The 23,115-nt window shown below is 30.5% G+C and overlaps 1 protein-coding gene across 1 annotated transcript; it reads left to right on the forward strand.

The window, feature by feature from the left end:
• Nucleotides 1–1,434: 1,434 nt before the first annotated feature.
• Nucleotides 1,435–22,729, forward strand: LOC120257380 (beta-glucosidase 22-like). The gene is made up of 21 exons (XM_039264856.1): nt 1,435–1,615; nt 1,743–1,806; nt 1,899–1,957; nt 2,404–2,479; nt 2,620–2,691; nt 2,782–2,869; nt 5,539–5,797; nt 6,883–6,998; nt 8,446–8,669; nt 9,236–9,264; nt 9,350–9,452; nt 9,556–9,627; nt 11,624–11,706; nt 11,892–11,963; nt 12,750–12,857; nt 19,470–19,533; nt 19,625–19,683; nt 19,780–19,855; nt 19,982–20,053; nt 20,171–20,258; nt 22,647–22,729. The coding sequence occupies exons 1-21, from the start codon at nt 1,478–1,480 to the stop codon at nt 22,666–22,668; spliced, it is 1,944 nt and encodes a 647-aa protein (XP_039120790.1). The 5' UTR covers nt 1,435–1,477; the 3' UTR covers nt 22,669–22,729.
• Nucleotides 22,730–23,115: the final 386 nt, after the last annotated feature.

Genomic DNA, 23,115 nt, shown 5'->3' on the forward strand with positions numbered 1-23,115 from the left:
TGTGAAAATATGTGTAGTGATATGAAGCACATGGTTTGTATTCAACCACATAAACTTTTTTGCCTTTTTTCAATTATCATAATTTTTATAAATTATTTATATAGAGAGATAATATTAAAATATGATAACAAACCTTAAAATAATATACTCCCTCCATTCCGTTTTTTTAATCTGTCGTAGTTAACCGAAACTCACATAACTTAATTATTTCATAAATTTATAAAAATTAGTTATCTTTTTAAAATTACCCAGAATTTATATCTTCACATCTCTCTATCATATTTAATTTCAAGAAAAGAGTTGAATAGAATGTTAAAGATAATTTTTAAAAAAATAATAATAAATATTTTTTGATGTTAGAAAATAACAGATAAAAAAAACATGACAGATAAAAAATAACAGAGGGTGTAAAATTTACAGCGTAAAAATATTTTTATAAAGAAACTATTTAATAAAAACAAGTAATAATACATAAATAAACCTTTCAATTAAAGCATCTGGTTAATACCATCATTATATATATATACATGCTATCACACCCACCGGCAAGTGTGGATCTAATGTCAGGGCAGTGAGACAAGTGGTCCACTAAGCATCTGGTCAACATTTATTATTATTTTAAAAGAAATAAATTTTAAAATGTCTATTTCTTTTGACACAGACGCAAGATCATTAACCTTTTTTTTTTTTAATTAATCTACCATCAAATCACATATATAATCTTTCCCATATTGTTGCACATTAGCTAAACTCTTTTTTTTTAATACTTTTAATTAACCTAATTACTCCCTTAACTACTTTTTATATGTCATAAACACATATTCTTTTTTATCTCTCATTTTTAAAAGTAAATAAACATTTATTATTTTTTCTAAAATTACCCTAACACTCTATTCAATTTTCTTCTTGAAATTTAATATAAGAGAGAAATGTAAAGATATAAATTAGGGGTAATTCTGAAAAGATAACTAATTTTTTATTAAATTATGTGAAATAATAACTTTCTTGGTATATGAAATTCGGTTATTCTTGACAGATAAAAAAAACGGAGAGTACATTTTTTCTTTCCTAATGGGTTTCATAGAGGGATAAACCCAATTTTCCACAACCAAACGTTTCAAAAACGCTCTACAAAAATTTTACCTATTTAAATAAGTAAATAAAGAAATAAATTTAATACTTATTTTAAAAATATTAATTTTAATAAATTCATAGAGACGTGAACATGTGTGGAGTTATTGCTTTAACATATTTGTGCTCTCATTCTGCTTGAGTTGATGTTCAAACTTATCTATTTAACAAGATATGAACATTTTATATAAGAGATCCAGCACCAATAGACGAAGAGCACGGTGACTTTAATAAACATTTATTATTATTTCAAAAAAAAATATCAAATATCTAAAAGTTTTAAATGGAGGGTAGGGATGCCTCCGTTGGAGAAAGAGAATCAGAGAGGCAAGGAAAGGGACCATTAATGGCTTCAGTACTACTTTCACTTTTTCTCATATCCTTGCATTTGTGGCTGTGCTCTGCCCAATGCTCACCTCCCAACTACACCAGGAATGACTTCCCTTCAGACTTTGCCTTTGGAGCAGGAACATCAGCTTATCAGGTCTTCTTCTTCTTCTTCTTCTTTAATTATTTATTTATTTATTTTGGTAGATTGATTCAAAGATGAGATTGATGGGTCTAAAAAAAGTGGTTGTTTGAGTGCATCATCTGTGCATGTGAATGTATAGGTTGAAGGAGCAGCAGCTGAAGATGGAAGGAGCCCAAGCATTTGGGACACTCATACTCATGCAGGTCATTCTTATTAAATTTCATTTTTAGTTGTCTTGTTTTACCTTCAATACAAGCACAGCCTAAAAGATTTTAGAGATTTAAAAATGTTTCAGGGAAGATGGCAGACAAGAGTACTGGAGATATTGCTTCAGATCAATACCATAAATATAAGGTAGTAGAAAAATCATCAATCTACAAACTTGCAATTATTTATTTATTTATTTATTTTAATAAATATGAATAAATCATAAAATTGAAACAGCAATTAACAAAGATTGGGTTGTTAGTGGCAGTAATTCAGATTTTGAGGAAAGAGATCTCGATGAGAGTTTGAACTCTCTATACAGACTTAATAATCCAAAATGAGGGCGTGTGAAACATTAATTCTATACACATTTTTTTTTTTTTGAAAAAGGTGGATAAACCACTGTTTATTAAAAATAAGAACACAGGACTATACACATTTTTGTAAATCCGCTTAATCTTAAAAAAACTAGTTATTGAATTAAAAAAGAATAAAAATATCAATTTTCTTATTGTTGAGGTAAGTTAGTACTCACATTGGCATATATTAAAAAAAATTTTTTTGTAATTTATTATATATGTTTGTTAATGTAGGAAGATGTGAAGCTTATGAGTGATCTTGGATTGGAAGTGTATAAGTTCTCCATCTCCTGGTCAAGACTTATCCCAAGTATGATGAATTAAAAATTTTCACAATATTTTTTATGTATTTTTTGCAGAAATATTTATCCATATTCACAAACATCCCTCTTCATTTTTTTTTTATTTTATTTATAATTTCTCTATTAATTTTTGTCTATGATTTGTTAGATGGTAGAGGTGAAATTAATCCGAAAGGACTGGAATACTATAACAATCTTATCAATGAACTTCTTGGAAAAGGTTTATTTCATTTACAAATGTCAAAGCTTAGTATTTTTTATTATTATTCTTTTAACTTCAATATTTTTTTTATTTTGTTTGGTTGAATAGGAATTCAGCCACACGTTACTCTATATCATCTGGATCTTCCTCAAGCGCTGGAAGATGAATACAATGGCTGGTTGAGCCCCAGAATAATGTAACTCTTTAAAACTCTTAGTTTCTGCTAATTACTTTCCTTCAAATTAAACTTTAACTTGTTAGTGGATAATTAGTATTATTTTGTTTTATAAATAAACCCTTAACAATAAAATTCTTAGGGTAAGTATACTTTTGGTCACTTATTTTATTTATTTTATATTCTATTTATTTAGATATGAGAATTAAATTGTGAATAAAAGTGGATAAACCACAAATTTATTAATAAGAAAAGAAAAGCAAAAAAGAACAAAATCAGTAAGAAAAACAAAAAACAACAAAAACACACACAATGCGACAATAAAATAAAAGCCGTATCCTCACCGGGGATGAGAATAACGATGAAGCAGGGACTAGGATAAAAAGCAATAAAATGGAAAAAGGAGGAAGATAGCGAGGCTGGGGCGAAGTCCACTCATCCGAGACGAAGGCGATCCAGCTACAAAGAGAGGCAGATTACTCCCGATGCACGTGGTGTACGCCATTTCACCAGGTAGTGTCCGTGGATGCGGAGCTCGGGGAAGTTAAGAGAGCGCTGATCTTCCGAAAGCGAGATCGGATGGTTCTCGTGAAGAGGCGAAAGTCTGCAGTGATCCAAGAAAAGAAGCATGTTAATTTGTCTTATGGAGTATAGAAGAAATTGATGAATATTTTTGGTTAAAAAAATCATTTCGAGTGCGTTCGATAGGATGTTCGAATATGGCTCTACGACGATAGATCCGAGAGAGCCTCAGAGGCGGAATTTAGGGAGGGAATCCAAGTGGTCGGATGTTGTAAAAGCGAGCATGGGAGAGTAGCAACATCTAACAAACCTTGGAAGAAGGACCAAATTCTCTCGAAAATGAACAATTAATAAAAAGATGATCTCATGTTTTACGAGTTGTTATGACATAGAATACATGTGTCAGTAGCATTAGGATTGCAACTTTTAATAAAAAGATTATCTAGAGTAAGAATTTTGTTTTCCCAGGCAAGCCAACAAAATAGTGTTATTTTACTAGGGGTATTTGTCTTCCAGAATTTGGAATAAAGTTGACTGCGAATGCCTCCATCAATTAAGAAATTATAGAAAGATTTGTGAGAGAAGGTTTTTGTTATTATCAAGAGACCGGTATAAGAGTCCTCTTGATCAATTATACTGATCTGGAATAGAGAGTTCATTAATACGGTAAAGTCATCAACGAGAGGTTGTCTGAATGGATTACAACCCGGAATTAATTAAATGTATAAATTGTCTTAAAGTAATCCAAGGATAAGAGCGATCGAGAAAAGTGATGTCCAACGGTCTTTTGGGGATTGACCTTCAAGCCATTTATCAAACCGAATAGAGTTTTTGTTACCATTTCCAATTGATTTGGATATCGCGGAATCGAAAAGGAGGGTAGAATGGTATTAATTCCACTGGGAAGAAAGATTTATTTTTGGTGGATGATGATATAGAATATCGAGCATCTCTTATCACATAGTTTGCAAAGACAATTTTTGTCCAACAGGAGACCGGCTTGGTGATGAGTTTCCACCACCACTTTCCTAATAAAAGCATTATTGAATATCTGGAGGTCAAGGATACCCCAACCGCCCATGCAACAGGGTCTACAAATTCTTTTCCAGGCAATCAACCTTATACCCTTAGACCCCAGGATCCGGACCCTTCCAAAGAAAGTCTCTCCTAATTTTTATCGATTTCAAGGATTACCCTAAGCTGGTAATTTGAAAAAGACATCCATGAGTCGAGAGAAGATAAAAGCAGACGATGAGGGTAAGACGACCCCCAAGGAAAGATAATTTGCTTTCCATGAAGTGAGCCTAGAACGAATGGATTCGATTAACTTTGTCCGGGTCTTTGTCGTCTAGGTCTTCGACCTGTGAGTGGCATACCCAGGTATGTGATTGGGAGACAATCTCTGTTGCAATTAAGTATTCTAGCTTCGAAGAGATAAAGTACGGATGTTAATAAAGTTTTCTCATCGTTCCAAGCTTAAAATTGAACTAATTAATTTATTATTTCTTCTCATACCATTGCCAATTACTAAGCTTTTCGATTGAATGTAATCAATCGAAAAACACACACATCCATTTGCATACCCAATAAAAGTATGTTAATATGCCCTTATAAAAACTAAATTAATTGTATGCCCTTAACGCTTTATTTGCTTGCACACCAAAAAAATATTTATTGCTTGTCTTTTTATCTTTCTTTTTCATATATATCTTCTAAAAAAATTGATTAGTTTAGTTTCCTCCTAAGTTGACTTCGAGTCATAAAAGTAAAAATATAAAATAAAATAAAAGTAATTTGTAGAAGTAAATAAATAAATATGATTATTTTTACAAAAGCATATATATAAAAAATCTCAAAAAAATTAATGGTGGTTGGCCTAAATGGTAGAGGTAGAGATCACTTAATTTAGTAGCTTTAAGATCGAATTTTTATATGTATAAAACACACGAGCTGGGAGATATTTATTCTCTTATAAAGTTTTTAGTATTTTGCCTAAAATTAGTTTAGAGCTCTAGCTGTTAAGCAATCATTGGTTTAAAAAATTAAAAGAAAACATGAAAAAAAAAAACCTAAAGGAAGTTTATTTACATAATATTTTCAAAAATAAAAATAAAAAACACGCTGCTTTTCTTCTTGTTGTATAATCAATCACTTTCTTTGTTTGTCAGGGATGATTTCACAGCATATGCGGATGTGTGCTTCAGAGAATTTGGAGATAGAGTGACTCATTGGACAACCATGGCTGAAGTAAACATCATGTCATTAGGATCATATGATAATGGAGATTTTCCACCTTCGAGATGTTCATATCCATTTGGAGTCACCAACTGCACTGCAGGAAATTCCAGCACTGAGCCATACATTGCCACTCACAATGCATTGCTTACTCATGCTTCAATTTTTCATTTATACAAAACAAAATACCAGGTATAAATGCATTCCAATCCAATTCCAAATTATTTGTTTCTTTTTTTAAAAAATTTTGATTTATTGTAGCTAAGGGTGTGCTTGTTGGAGTTGTTAATACTGAGGGACCACTCTCTTAACTACCATGCTGCGGTTGAGGAAGGATTGGGCTTAGGGATAAGTAGGGAGAATGGGCTCTACAGCGATGTGGGACTATGGACGATTAACCCTGCGTCCCAACACCCCGGCCCACAGCGGATGTGGGACCCAAGATCCTAGTCACGTCCGATCGAGCGGTAGGCTCACGATATCATTATTATCTGAGGACCCATCACTAAAGCTTCTATAGCTTCGCGGTTAGAGGAAGGATTGAGCTTAGGATATATAAAGCTAGGGAGAATGGCTCTCACTGCTGATGTGGGACTATGGACTGATTAACTACTGCAGTCGACACCCCTCTGACCCCACAGCGGATGTGGGACCGAGATCCTAGTCACGGCCGGTCAGACAGTGGCTACGATGTCGATTGTCTGAGGGACCCATGGCTCAACACTACTATAGCTGCGGTTAGAGGGAAGGATTGAGACTAGAATATATAAAGGTGAGAGGTGGCTCTCTCACAGGCGATGTGAGGGGACTATAGACCCGAGGTTAACCTTGACTGCGTCCCAGCGAGTAACGACTTTAAAAAGAACAATTTATATATATATATATATATTTATTTATTTGACATAATGTGAATAAGCACCCGTGTCTTTACTTTACGTGAGTTAAAATTTGAACCAATTTTTTCAACTGAACATAACTTGCACAAAGCATCCAATGCTAACAGATCAAAAGATTATTAAATGAATTCGTACCATTAATCTATCCACCATGGTGTATATTAGAATTGTCGACTTTTAACTTTTCAAATGAATTTTGTAATTGAGTTAAGATGTGGTACTAACCCATATCTGGTCGGGAGTTACTATCATAAGAGTCAAGTGCCTTATTAACTGCTTGAATATTGCAATACTAAATATAATTTTTGTATGCTTTACTTATCCACATCTTCCTTCCTGCAATACAGTGAAAAATTAATTCCTAGAATATGTTGTTTATAGGCTTTTCAACGTGGTTGGATAGGCATGAATGTCTACACATTGTGGTATACTCCATACTCCGATTCCAAAGCTGATATTCAAGCAACAAAAAGAGTAAGAGATTTCATGCTAGGATGGTGAGTGTATATATGCCATTTATATTATGAAAAATACATAATACATATAAATACCCTTTGGAAAAATTCTTAAATTTGGTAGTTTCATTTGATATTTAATTAGTACTTTTATTTATATAAAACTAAATTAACTAGGGTAATGCCATGTGAGTGAACCGCTAGTAGTGCAAAAATACATGTCACAAAAGTGTGCAAGAGAGTAAGGACTTGAAATCTTACTCTTACAGTATTGTTCATCGGTGTTACTCATGCATTGTTCATTGCGAGCCTAGTATTATAGAGTATTATTTATTCACTGTATATTGGGTCTTAGTGTGAGTTTATGTGGGAGGAGTCATATTTTTTACCTCTCTAAAATTGTATAGTAAGAAAAATTTACTATTGTGATATTATGGTCCCTGATATATTATTTTGGGCATATGTAACAGATATTCATTGTCCTTCATATTATCTTATTCATGTGGGTAAAATCCTTAATTAAGAGTTCGTTAAGCCATTATAACTGATACATTTTTGTATATGTTTGTCTTTTTGACGGTGCTTGTCATCTAAAAAAATTAATTCCATATTAATTTCCCAACAAATAAAAAGGAAAAGGTCATGAGAAAAGAAACCTATCAAATTGTAGAAGATTGCTACGTTACCCTACATACATATATTTTGATTAACAATCACCACTACCCAGTACCTAAAAATTACAGTCCACATATGTAGGATGAAATTACTTAGATAATGAAAAGTTTGAAGTGGCATCACGGAGCATCTAATGATCATAATCTAATTACATTTAGCTGTTATGCGGGGATAATTGTTGCTGGATAAAAATAATTTCAATATACAAACTTGTCTCTATTAATTTAATGCCTAGTAATTATAGTACACATAGGATGAGAATTCTTAAAAATGACATTTGGCATAGCATCTAATGATTACCATTTATTTTATTTAGGTGCCAAGTGTTTATGCAAACTAAACATGTTAATTTTGACTCGATTCAACCTTGAGCTTAAGTTAAAAGGATAACAACCAGACTTATATACTCATTTTAATTTTCTAAATTAACTGATGTGATGTGAGACTATTAATTATTTTAATATTAAAAATATGGTATTACATATTGATCAAAAAATTCTTGTATGAAAGCTTTCCGCATTTTATGGTAAAAGTTAAATCATATTTTAACAGACGTTATTTGCAAAAATGGTGTGCAAAGTTTATTATTAATTATTGTATTATTACACAATCAGATATTGTTAAGCACTGTATATTTTAAATTATTATTAGATATTATGCGGAATGTAAGGTGGCCATTAAATGCAAATGTAATTTTTATGAAATCTATCTAAATTTAAAATCTAGGGATGTCTTTAGAGTACGTGTGCTCATATATATATATATATATATATATAATATGCATAAAATTTGATTAGTTTTCATGGCATTTTAGGATTGTGGATCCATTGGTGTTTGGGGACTATCCAAAGACAATGAAGAAAATAGTGGGATCAAGGCTACCAGTTTTCACCAAATCTCAATCAGAGTATTTGAAAGGATCATTTGATTTCATTGGTTTGAATCATTATACTTCACTCTTTGTTGTTGATAATTCTGCTGAGGCCCTCGCAATGCCCATTAGAGACTACAATGCTGACATGCTTGCTACACTCATAGGTTTCCCTCCACATCTCTATATAATTTTTTTTTTCTTTTAATGATTCTTTTCTTTTTTATTTTTTCAAACATATGCTTTAATTCCAATGTTTTATCAATAATTTTTAATTGTTGAACGAGATTGGTTAAGTTAAGAAAATCCATATATTGCTATTTTTCATGGTATTGTCGAGATGGAAATAGGGCGAGCTATTTAACTAAATTTAGCACATAAAATCAAATAGATTTATTTTAAGAAACCAAATTTGATTAGACTTTGTTTGAAACAAAATCTCATTTATAGCTTAAATTTTCTTTCTATACTAAACAACAAAAATTATCTAACCATTTTTAATACAATAATACTATATATTTTTAAATATTTTTATATGTTTCGAACTATTTAGTTATACTCATTTAAGAGAAACTTTGGTTTTATATCTTAAAAACCAAGAGCTTGATTCCAAAGTAAAAAATTTTGAGCCAAGTTCGAGCTGCGCATAAATAGCTAGCTTGATTGATGAATTAGGAGTCTTAAATAATAAGCATTGTATTGAATTGTATTTCTTATTTATTTATTTTGGCAGTGTGGAAGAATGAAACACCAAGCGACAAGGTGAGAATGATGGATTTTGCTTGTTTCATACCATGAGTTATGTATATATATATTTAAAATAGACTAAAATTAAGCTTGAAACCAGTACATTCCATCATCAACTCCATATCGTCCATATGGGCTGAGAAAACTGCTGGAATATTTCAAGCAAAAATACAAAAACCCTCCCATTTATATTCAAGAAAATGGTAAAGCGCTATTTCTTTTATTAATCCAAATGAAAATTAATTCTCTGACTTTGTGGGTAAATTTTATGATGAGGACTAAGCTCTTGTGAATTATCATTTTTAGGTTGTGGACTTGGCATGGAAGACACAATGAATGACACTTACAGGATTGATTATTTGAATGGTTACATTGGAAGCACCTTTGAAGCTATCTAGGTTTTTCATTTTTTCTTTTTAATTATATATATATATATATATATAGATATGATTACATAACCCTCATATATGGAAGGAAACTGCTTCTATAAACCATATAAAATGTGAAGTAATTAACATATCTTTTGAACAAATTATACATTTTTATACCCTTTATACAAAAATTGTTCTTTGTTTATAGGCATGCTCTTATATAGTTGGAATGAATAATAAACGATAAACGCCTTTTTTATGAATATAAAGCAATGACTAAATCAAAGATCTTGGACTGATGTCATGAGATATGTACAGATGTAGTAATATTATAAATCCCGTAGCAAATGTATGAACGATCAAAGACGGGATATAGCTGGAAATTCACTTAAAAAAATTTCAGTAACATTATATAGTAATGTGTGTATATTTTTCCAAAATGATTGAAAGGTGAAAAATTAAATGATTGTGTAGTATAAAAAAATTTTGATGACTGTTTTATGGAAGAATATATAAGCAAATACCATTTTCATATGAATTTATAAGGTATTTTTATTTTTGTGTAGGGGCATAAAAAGTCTTGAAAAATATTCTGTATAATCATAGTAGTTATTCTCTTTACTTTTCTGCCTTTCACTGCTGAATAGCCTCGACTAGCTCCTCCACTTTTTAAGACGCTGCTCACTTGTTAGAAATGCGCCTGATCGGTCCCCTCTTTTTTAAAAACGCTGCCCACTCTGGACTCAGGGTTGAGCATACTCTAAAAACAGAGTGATCCCAGTGAGCATTTTTAACTAAGCGCTACATTTTCAAAGAGCAGATGACCATGAGTACTTTCCGAAGAGAGGACCAAAAGGAAAGAAAGAGAAAAAGTAGAGTGACCAACTATGATATTATACTCAAAAATATTTCTAAAAATTTTAATTTGATTTTATATAATATTGCAGAGCAAAATCATCATGAAATTTATTAGTTGCCGAAGAATAACTTAAATTTGATAATAAACTATTAATAATAACTGTGAGAATAACGGTAAATAATAGGACATAAACATATATATACTCCACATATAATTTTTAGTAATTTTTAACCAATAATAAATAGCTTAAAATGAAGATAACTCTACTAGAAAAATTATTATTGGTGGAAAATCAAGTTATGATACTTTTTATTGCAGAAATGGAGTAAATGTAAGAGGATACTTTATGTGGTCATTGATGGATGTTTTTGAGTACTTGAGTGGATATCAATCAAGATTTGGTCTCTATTTTGTGGATTTTGATGATAAAGAACTCAAAAGAATTCCCAAATTATCAGCACACTGGTACTCAAATTTTCTCAAAGTGAAAAACATCAAGGAAATGTAGGGTGTTCATAGTGTTGCTCTTGATCTTGAGTCAAAGTGAGCTATTTTATTTTGAATATTGATCTTTATTCTCATGGTTTAATTTTACTTAGTACAAGGACTGAATTGAAAATGCCTGTTATTTATATGCATAAGTACCGGTTTGCAATTATTTTTGGTTTTCTGAAATAATTAATTGATTTAATGTAAGAACTTACTTTGGTGGCATGTGGTAATGTGCATCTATATTATTATTATTATTATTATTATAAAAGAATATAAAATAATATAAATGATAATACTATAGATGCATGGTGGGATGTGTTGGGTAGGGAATCAGGGATGATTTACTCGTCCTTAATGATTTTTTTTTAATTTATAATTAAAAAGGATTACATACATATATAATTGTTATGTTTATCTAAATTAATAAGTAATAAATTACAAGATTAGAGTAAAAGTTTTAAAATTTTGGTTTTTAAACAAATCCAAATTTTTAAAACAATATACGACGAGAGAAAAATAAAATTTTAAAGCCGTCAAAACATCCTTTAGAAAACTTGTTCAAAGTTGAAATCTTACATGTTATTATTATTATTATTATTATTATTATCATTATTAGTGCTTAACTTATTTTAGCGTGATTTGTGTATTATAGTGAAGGTAGAGCATGATGCAGTCTTCCTGAGCTTAGCAGAGTCTTGGCTTGCAAAATGTAGTATCTTGAAAGATGCTGGTGGAGTAGTCTTTGCAGGCGTGTTCTGATGTGAAGGCAGGAGATCGTGCCAAAAGTGTTGAAAGTGGTTGGGTTGAAGATTAGGCATTTTGGATTGAGCATAGTGTGGTTTAGTAGAGTGCTTACGAGAAAGAAATCTTCTTGAGTAGAGATTAACCATTTTGTACATATTTTACATTTTGGATTGGAGGCTTATGTAGAGGCGGAAGCGGTAAAAATAAAGGTAGCAGTACGACGCGGCTCTGGGAAACGTCTGAAACAGGTACTAAACCAACAGTCTTTCAAGCAGAATGCTTAAGCATAAAAAGCAACACGGGTTTCATAGCATGCAGCAGTCCAGCAAGTGATATGGTGCCCGTTGAAGAAATACCTCATCGATGGGTATGATTTGAAGAAATCCTTGATGAGAATGATTGAAGATGGGTGCTTGACCAAATGAGACTGAGTAGCCGAAACTTGTGGTGAATTGAAAGGTCGAGTTTGGAAAATCTTTACGAAGACCAAACTTGGAAGGTTGAAGACTAGAGATTTCGTGAAGTTTCCTTGAAGGCAGAAAACGCTGGCGATGGCGCGCTGTGAGTGCGTACGTGATGAGGAGGCGCTGCGAGTAGGCTGGTTGCGGCCCGTTCGAGAATCGGGAGTGGTTGCATCAGCTCGGTTAAGCGTGAGCTCGGAGGGTTTGATGCTGGAGTGCTTGAGGTCGGCCCGCCAGCGTACGTAGGAAGCTTCCGGTCGAGTGGTCGTGATCGAGCCGTGCTATGACTTATGTCTAGCATGAGGTTGCTGCAGCATTTATTTCGGAAGAGATTTTTAAATTGTGTGTGCAGCGGAGATTCTGAGATAGAGGTATGTGCTGGCGCCCGGGACATTGAGTAAATCATCTCGACTGTCTTTGCTACGAGATTGTAGGTGTGACTACGTGGAGGAGAGTGTGTGATGCCTGAATAGTCTAGAGAGGATAATGATCTTTATTGATGAGAGAGTGAGTGTGCAGTGTTTGGCTGCTCATTGTATTTTCATCTACTGACAGTGGATTGTTTATCTCCAGGTTTGGCCGCGTAGGAAGCCATGGACTCACCGGGCGGAGATTCTACCGATCTTTAGTAGTGTCTCTTTCTTGATTGGTTTGATAGTGATTGTTCCATTGAGTGTTTTGGTATTCGTGTTTCATGTGCGGCATTCACTTTGGCTCTTTCAATTAGTATTATTATATGGATATTTGCAGGTTCGTTATTATTATAACTGTTGCATTATTTATATTTTTAACTGATTGTCGGTTTTGTGACTATAAGTAAAAGACAAACTTTATAGTAATAATCCTTCTGGACCTTGTAATGTGGAAATTCTTCAATCTAGAAACAGAGTGGATCGAGAGATATTAAATTAAAATAAAAATTAAAATACAAAAATTAATTTTATTAATAGATAAAATAAGAAATATATCGATCTTACTAGCAGTTAATAGAGACTAGGGCCCTGATTATAAATTCTCTATTTCACTGCTTTAATACTGTGTATGGTTTGAGAAATCTTGTCAAATTCCCAAACATTTTACTATTTTTCATAGGTATTTTATAAACCTCATGTGTGACAAGTATCTATATTTGGTGGACATTAATTTAACATAGTTTGTATAATGTTATATAATGTTATATTCCTATCTTTGTTGGAAAGTGTATACATATTTTATTTTTATATCTTCCCATATATTTTTGACATATTTTCCTCTTGATTAAATGCATATATTGATATATTTTAGTTTTATGTTCAAATTTTGTAATTGGATAAAATAGTGTTTGGTGACAAAGGTGAGTATGACGATATTGATAGAATTTGGTAGGCTTAGGCCCAATGCTAAAACTAGGCATTACAATATCTAACAATAATATACAACTAAATTAAACGTGTTTGATTCACGGAATAAAAATAAGAATAACAGTGGTAATAGAAACTAATTATAATAAGACTATGTTTGATTATAATTCATATTAAAAATAAGAGAGAGATAAAAACAAAATACTTTTGTGCCTCGATGCAAATAGATTGCATCCATGGTTTAAAATAAGTTTTTAAAATATTTTGAACATCATTATTATTTGAAGTATTATTAAATATTTTAAATTAAATATTTCACTTCATTTACTTGTTAATTTTAATTATTATAATTAAATATTTAAGCTAATAACTTTTAAAATGAATAAATAAATAACAAGGAATAATGAAATGTTTTCATTTTGTAGAGATGACTTTGAATATCATTATTTCCATTTATTATTATTGCTAAAATAAACTAGATAAATATAATAATATAATTAATTAAACATGTAAATTAATTATATTAATTTAAATACTAATTCAAATATAAAAGAAAGGTAATCACTTTTAATTATGGGAATAGGATTTCCACGGTGGGATCATTCATGATACTAACTGGAACCCATAGTATCTGATCCCCTCTCCATCATAAATGATAAATAAAGCCTATTTATTACAATACTAGAAAACCTTCATATAACTAAAAAGATAAAAAGACGAGAAACAATGAACCACTATATGTGATACATCAACCAAAATAATAGATAAAAACTAAAACAAGACAAGGAAGCATAACTCCCTCTTCCCCTTCCAACTATTGTTTCACTATTTTTGATCTCTGAGTATGGAGAAATAGTCTCTACATCAGAAAATGGAAGAAATTATGTTTTAGCTACTTATATATCCCTTCTCACTTGCCCTCTTAAGTTAATGTTTTGAACTTGTATTAGGTTAGGTTTACTAACATAAGATTTCCAGCTTATTAATTGACTTGCCCCAAGCAGTCAACACCCATTCAAATTCTCTTTTATTCTCAGTTTTTCCCTTGGATGACATTTTTCTCAGTTCTTACCCAGAGATGTTGTGCCACTCTCTGACCTCAACTGGAATGACACTGACAAATCTTTAGTTCTAGCAGTGTGTTTAACAGTCAAATTACACAAATTGAATCACTTGAAAATGTTTGATGAGACAACCTTATCTTCATCTCCAATGCTATTTTGTCAATAGATTTTCTAAGAGGGAATAATGAAAACAAAATCCTTAGAATATTTACTTAGGGATTTGATGTGCGTTAATGAAAATATGCACAAGTCATGAGTTAAGATATAAATATTCTACGTATGAGATCGGATATAAAAATACATTATTGGTCTTTTCAAGCGCCTCACACATTAGTTATGAAATAGTAATTTTCTTTCCATTTCCATTTTTAGTCTCATCTTTCATTTAATTTTTTAAAACAGAATGAACATTATCTTCAACTCCGATGTCACTAGATTTTTGAAAGGTATGGTACATTGATATGAAATAAAATGGTCCTTCAAGGACAATCAAGACTTCTACATTTGCTGAGTCACTTGCTGTCTTATTATACTCCAACAAATGTTTTATTTCCATTTTCTAAACTCACCCTTGCACTTTTATGGTTTTAATTAAAAGAGAACAAAGAGGCTCACATTTTGCTAGTCAGCCTGTAACATCAGCTTTCTTTTCTTTTGTCATTATCAAAGAGCCTTGCCTGTCCTTTAATAAAAGAAACGCTCTTGTCTTTTTCATTTGCCACTGACAGCTTCTACAAACTTTTCGGTGAAAAATAGAGTAAATTATCTAAATTATTCTAGAGAACAAATATGCAACAGTGCATAGGAAATAAAAAATATATAAGTTTCTAAATATCAAAATTTTATTTTAGCTCATAAACAATGCTTTTTATTTATATATAAATTCATAAAAATATATTATGTGTTTTACTATACCAACCAGTACGTTATCATGCTAGATTGAATTGTCAAAAACCAACAAAAATCAACAACAGTTTTGCATGTGTCAAAGACTAAAATAAATTAATTTATGTAATCTAAAAATTTCAAATTAATTTTTATATATTAAACTTAAAATAAATAATTTTTGAAAATATTTTAGAAACAGGTGATTTAATAAAAAAATAAAATGTTGAAAAACACGGAAGTGCAATTAACTCAATGTTGGTCATATTGTTTTGGCATCTTGTCACTTGTCAGTGCTTGGATCAGTGCATGAGTGATTCTATTTGGCTTCCGGAATTGGTTGCGAAAAAAAAAACTTATTTATATGTATATATCTTATTTAATTTAATTCATAAACGAGGATAAAATTTTAAGTTTTGAAAAAGACATAAAGGTCCAATAATATTAACTGTATTATAAAATAATATTAGTATGAAAATTTTAATATTTAAATTTAAAATTTATTAAGCACAGTAGTTATAACCAGTTCTTAGTATAGGTGTGATTTATACTACAAACATTGTATCATGAGATGAGAGTGTATAGTCAATTGTTTAATCACTTTATATACTTATTTCATTTGTAGGAAAAAAAAAAAGCAAAAGTCCTTAACTATGCTTGTGTTTATTTTAATCTTAATTCAATTACCGGCGGAACAAGTTGTTATGCACACAAAGATGGAATCTACATCTTAAAAAAACCAGTCTAATAGTGAGGGTTAGCCCCACACTTATATGCACATGAATACTCCTTTTAATTAGTCAATACTGGAACTAAAATATCAAATACACAAGTACTTTTGGCTAATTATAATTTGTCTCTTTTGTCCACCCAAGATAATAGATCCAATTTTTTTCACAACAAAAACACTTTTATAAAACCCTTTTAAATAAATTATAATTATCTAAATAAGTAAATTTATTATGTATTTTTAAAAAAATTTTAAAAAAATTATAAATTTTTAAAACATCTAATTTCTTACCTGAAATCGAATAAAAAGTCCCCTCAAATTTGGTTATTTAAAAACCTATAAGTTTTTAATATTCACATCAAGTTCCTTGTTTTTTTATGAATTTCTTTTTAATCTTTTTATAGCAAACAGAGTGAAGTTTGGAGTGTTTTGATGAAAATGCCCTCTAGTAATTCGTTTTCCTATTTATAATTGCAAATTTTCATATACAAGACAAGTTTTCATATTAGTATCCCTCTATTTTTGTTTAATATTTTTTTATCTCCGCATTAAGATGTAATATTTCCGTGTACAAAAGTGATTAAAATGATGGTTATCCGTACACCTTTTTAAAAATCGGCAAGGCTTAATGGAATTTTTCGCCAACATTGAAGGATAATTTTGAAATTATTTTTAAAAAAGCTAACATAGTGAGGTGTGAGCATGGTTGTCAGACCTGGAACTGGCCATGTGGCCGGTCCGGGCATGCCCCATTGAACCGGGTGTATGAAGATCTTTGGTCACCCGTGACCCTACTCGGGTTTCAACCATGAACCCGTTGACTGCCCGTCAATCAACAGTCATAAAGTTAAGGAAATTTAGGGCTTTCAACTCAAGCTTCCCCTGGTTTCTTTGTGAAATTTCAAGTTTCAACCTTCAAAAGACTCCAGTCCTCCTCCATGGCTCCATCTAGCAGCCCTCTCTTCAGCCAACTCCATCAAACTCCGATGATGCTCCGGTGACTCCACCAACCTCGTGCTTGCTCCCCTGTAAGAGATTTATAATCTTGTACCATGCTTTGAGAGATTCATCTAGATTATGTTAACAGTTTTGAGAGATTTTTTTGAATGATTTGTAATCTTGTACCATGCTTAGAAAATCTTGTAATCCTTGTTTTTTTTTTGTTGTTTTAGATCTCCTTACTCTTGATTTCTTGGAAGATGCTTGCCTGGTCAGTGGTCACAACTCATAAGTGTTGCTCAGTTTGTTAGATTAAGATAACTAATGATTTTTTTTAAAGGATCAGTGAATGCACTACATGACAATAATGTAGTTAGATATTGAATTATCCTATGAATAAATGCATGATACATGATGAGGATTATCTGTATGTATTGCACGGGAATTACTAATTAGAAAGGTCGTATGATACATTCATCCTATCTATTTTACAAAAAAAATTAATCTTTAACTAAAGTGCCAAAAAAAAAAATATTTCTTGCAGGGGCGCTGCCCCGTAAGCGACAGAAGTAATGCGTCTCCGTGCAAATATTAAACTTTCTTATGTGATTGCATAGAGATTATAAAGTGAGAATTGCCTTTTGGTATATTGATTATTTTTCTATAATTTGGCTTCACCTCACATTTATAAGATATCATCTTTGTAGGTTCTAGAAAGGGGTGAACATCTAAAAAGAGGCTTTTGTTACTCTAATTTTGCTCACGACATATGGTAAGTTTTTTTCATTGTTCATTTTTGTTTTAAAAATTTATGAGTACATCATGTGCCAAAAAAAAATATTTGAGATTACATATTTCATAAACATGTATCACAATAGAGATCACACTATAAATTGACAACATATATTGGTTGATTTTGTTATGTGTAGGATCCAGAGGCCGGCAATACACAATCTTCTAGTTGTTCAAGTGGCAATGTTTGTTTGAAGACTGATCCTGCTTGGGACCATTTTTAATGTGTCTAATAATGCACAAGGAAAATAGATTTTCTCATGCCTTTATTGTGGATCAAAATATCAAGGTGGTGGAATTAATAGAATAAAGTATCACCTAGCTTGCATTCGGGGAAATATTGCGGCTTGCAAAAAAAAGTTCTCGATGATGTTCGCAAGCAAATGGCGGGGTTTCTTACTTCATCAAAACAAAAGGAGAAAGATTTATTTGATAATGCATATTAGAAGAATGATGATTAGACAATTCTAAAGTCAAATTTTTGTGTTTGAAAAGTTTCGAACTCAAGACATCTCAAACACAAGTAATGGAGGAAACCCTAAGCTATGCCTTGGTTTCTTGATGGTAAATTTTCCCACGTAAATTTTACAAATATTAATGCTGAAAAATAGAGTAAATTTTATAAAAACTATTCTACAGAACAAACACGTTTTTATTTTAACTCATAAACCTTGTAATTTTGTTTATTTTACTATTTTCATCATTTATTTCATTTTAGGCCAAATATTAAAACAAACAAATTCATTAAAAAAAACACTTTAATAAATGGATTACTAGTTATATACCATCATATTATATAGATATAATAAAATTCTAGCTTTGCTTTTGTTTACTGATCAATTTCATAGTAATTAATTGTTAGTTACTATTATAAGTTCTTTAATATAAGGTAAATAATTTAGATGCTAGATGAAGATGATAATAATAATAATATAAAATCTAAGTTTTTTTTTCCCTTTGATATCTTTTTCTTTTCTGTTGATCTACCATGATATTACATATATATTTTCTTTTCCATATGTTGTACATAAGCTCAATTTTTCATAATATTTTTACTAAACTAATTATGACTTTTCCCCTTTGGGGTTTCACAAGGTAATAAACCCATTTTTTAAAATAAATTTAGTTATTACTTATTTAAATTTAATTAACCGTTTAAGAACCCTCATACCCAAAAAAAAAATGCTATTTAAATGAATAGGTTTATTACTTATTATTTTAAAAAAAAATAAATTGGCTGCAACCACATGACAATTGCAGGAGGACCATTACAGGTCCTCATCATCTGTATTCAAGCATGACCTATATTGAGGGCAGAAAAGCCTGCAATGGAGATTAAGAATCAGAGGAGCAGGTAACAGACAGACCATTAATGGCTTTAATAGTACTACAACTTTCACTTTTTCTCATATCCTCAAATTTGAAGTTGTGCTCTGCTTCTCCTCCCAACTTCTTCTTTATTTATTTATTTTGGTAGATTGATTCAGAGATGAGATTGATGGATCTAAAAAAATTGGTTGTTTGAGTGTATATGTATGTATAGGTTGAAGGAGCAGCAGCTGAAGATGGAAGGAGTCCAAGCATTTGGGACACTCACACTCATTCAGGTCATTCTTATTAGTTTCATCTTTGGTTTTGTTTGTTTTCCTTCAATACAAACACAGCCTAAAAGTTTTTAGAAATGCGAAAATGTTTCAGGGAAGATGGCAGACAAGAGCACTGGAGATATTGCTTCAGATCAATACCATAAATATAAGGTACCAAAAATAATATCATCACTAGGTAAATTTAATCTTCCTTTTCAAAATCTTGTAGCGTATTATATATATATATATATATATTTGTTATTGTAGGAAGATGTGAAGCTCATGAGTGATACTGGATTGGAAGCATATAGGTTCTCCATCTCTTGGTCAAGACTTATCCCAAGTATGATGAATTAAAAATGTTCACATTATCTTTTTTTTTTTTTAATCTCCTTCTTGCTGAAATATTTGTTATTTTTCATTACTCTATTTTTTTTATTAATTTTTTAATTTTTTAATGATTTGCTAGATGGAAGGGGTGAGGCTAATCCTAAAGGATTGAATTACAATAACAATCTCATCAATGAATTGATTGAAAAAGGTTTGTTTCACTTGCAAAAATGCTCAAACTCAGAATTTGTAATCTTATTCAATGAGGTTTTTTTTTTTAATTTTGTGTTTTAAATTTTAGTGTTTTTTATTTTGGTTAATTAAATAGGAATTCAGCCGCATGTTACACTTTATCATCTGGATCTTCCTCAAGTACTTGAAGATGAATACAAGGGCTGGATGAGCCCAAAAATAGTGTAATTCATCAAAACTCTTACTTTTTATTAATTACTTTCTTCTTGAATAAAACATTTGAACTAATGCAATTCCACAAAGCTTTTAATTTTTATTAATTACTTTCTTCTAAAATAAAACATTTGAAGTAGTGTAATTCCGGAATGCTTTTAGTTTTTTATAATTACTCTCTTCTGAAATAAAACATTTAACCTGTTACTAGTTAATTAGTATCACTTTGTTATATAATAAATTTTTAGCATGAAAATTCTTAGGTGTAATTATACTTCGTTACAGGACTTCACTTATTTTATTGAAATTAATCATTTTTAACAATAATTTAATTAAACATTAATTACAATTTAATAATTTATTAATAAAAATAAATTAAAAAAATTACAACTAAAATTTTATAATTTATGATTTACCCCCAAAATATTAGTTTTAATATAATTAGTTTCATTGTATTAGCTTTTATTAAGGTTATTTTCAATAAAATTTTAACTATTTCAGTTTCATAAATTTATTACAAATTAATTTAATTAATAATAATATCATTAATTAAGTAATTAATTGCACACAGATTAATATTATAGGTATATAATGATTACTTATAATTATATTAATAAATTATTAACTTTATAATTTTAATTATAATAATAATAAAAATAAAAAAATTGTTTAAAAAATTAATATTTATGTGAGACCTCAAATTTGGGATTTGGGTCATCGATTGGAGATAGCCAAGGATATAATTCATGGATCAAAAGTGCATTTACACTTAAATTTTATCAATCTTTTAGCAAAATTTTTTTTTTACTAATAGGTCACAAACACACCCATTTAACATATTGTCAAAGAGACAACAGGTACAGAGGTGCACCAGTTACTATGGCTTATAAATCTCTTAGAAAAATCCTCGTGTCCTACAATCATAGAGGAGTGAAACTACTATTTCTCTTATAGGGGACCCACACTCATGCCCATAAACAGTACAGGAATGACCCAAGTGTATAGTGCATGAACATTACAAAAATAGTACTATCAGGGAAATATTCGAACCCTTATCTTCCCCTTTGCACTCTTATGTCATATTATTGGGTTATTCAATGGTTGACATTCGCAGAAAATTTCATTTGAGCAAAAACATAGATAATAATAATATTGTTGTAATTCATTAAATATTTCTCCCCTGTTACAAAACATTTAGATTGAATGAAATCAATATGCAAAAAAAGCAATCATTTGTGTACCCCTATTAAAGTAGTTAATTGTTTAAATTCCCTTATTAAAACTAAATTTACTTATATAACATCTTTATTTGCAAAATATTAATCTTGTTGTCGTTTATCTTCTTTTCCACTTTCCCAAAATGAAATGACTTGTTTAGTTTTCTCATAAAATTTTGTCAACTTTAAATTACAACCAATAAAAATATAAAACCAAATAAGAATTGAGTTGCAAGAATAAATACTTAAATATAGTTTTTTTTACAAGGGTATATGTATGCCATAGAAAACCTTTAAAAAATAAAACATATGCCAAAAATACTGATTAAAAGATTTCTATTTTTTATAATAGTCTCGGTACTTTGCCTAAGATTGATTTAGAGCACTACCTCCGGGAAACTGGTTGATCAAATACCTAAAATGAAAAGAAAATTTTCCTAAAAAAAATTTGTTAATATAATCACCAATATTTTCATTGAAACAAACAAACACATGCAGATGCAGATGTGTGTTTTAGAGAATTTGGAGATAGAGTGTCTCATTGGACAACCATAGTTGAAGTAAACATCATGTCAATGGGATCCTATGATAATGGATTTCTTCCACCTCAAAGATGTTCATATCCATTTGGAGTCACCAACTGCACTGTAGGAAATTCCACCACTGAACCATACATTGCCACTCACAATGCATTGCTTGCTCATGCTTGGTATATATGCATTCCAACCCAAATCCAAATTCTATGTTTTATATATTTTGTTAATCTTGATTTGGTCCAGTTAATGGTGTGCTTGTTGGGGGTAACTTTAAAAAAAATTTGGTCATAGTTCTTTATTTATTTATGTACTTTTTTTGCTTCCTCTCTTCTTTTCTTAACAAAATAAATCTTACTCACACCAAATGCATTGCATCAAACCAATAGATATGAGCCAAATGACAATACAAATAAATCTGTACCATTGATTTATCATTTCAATAGTGAGGTGTATACTAAAAATTTTCTATTTTAAACTTGTCAAAAATATGTTAATCTTGAGAAGTGGTTTTGTCCATCTTGAGGAAAATTTCTTTTCTTTTCTATTCTTTGGGTATGAATATATAATTTTCTTATGCGTTGCTTATCCACATCTTCTTCCTGCAACTAAACAGTGAAAAATTATTTCAAGAACAAATTGTTTACAGGCTTTTCAACATGGTTGGATAGGCTTGAATGTCTACACATTCTGGTGTATTCTCCATTCTCCAACTCCAAAGCTGATGTTCAAGCAACAAAAAGAGCAAGAGATTTCATGTTTGGGTGGTAAGTGTTTATATAGGGCCATTCATATTATGTAAAAACACATGGTACATATATACCCTTGTGGGGAATATTTTTAATTTGGTATTTTAATTTGATATCTAGCACTGTTAATTTACATAAACCCAAATCAACTTGGTTAATAGTAAAAATCAACTGGGTTAATTCCATATCAGTTTCCGAACCCATATTATAGACAAAGGATATAGCTCTCAAATTTATAAAAAGATTCTTTTCATTAGCCAACTCATATATACTATGTAGCAGTCACCTTTGTCTCATGCATTACCTAGTAGTTATAATTCAAATTAGATGAGAATACTTGAAAAAGGGTTGATGCAAACTAGATATATT

Source organism: Dioscorea cayenensis, unplaced genomic scaffold (genome assembly GCF_009730915.1).
Source record: "Dioscorea cayenensis subsp. rotundata cultivar TDr96_F1 unplaced genomic scaffold, TDr96_F1_v2_PseudoChromosome.rev07_lg8_w22 25.fasta BLBR01002076.1, whole genome shotgun sequence".
Lineage (NCBI taxonomy): Eukaryota > Viridiplantae > Streptophyta > Magnoliopsida > Dioscoreales > Dioscoreaceae > Dioscorea > Dioscorea cayenensis.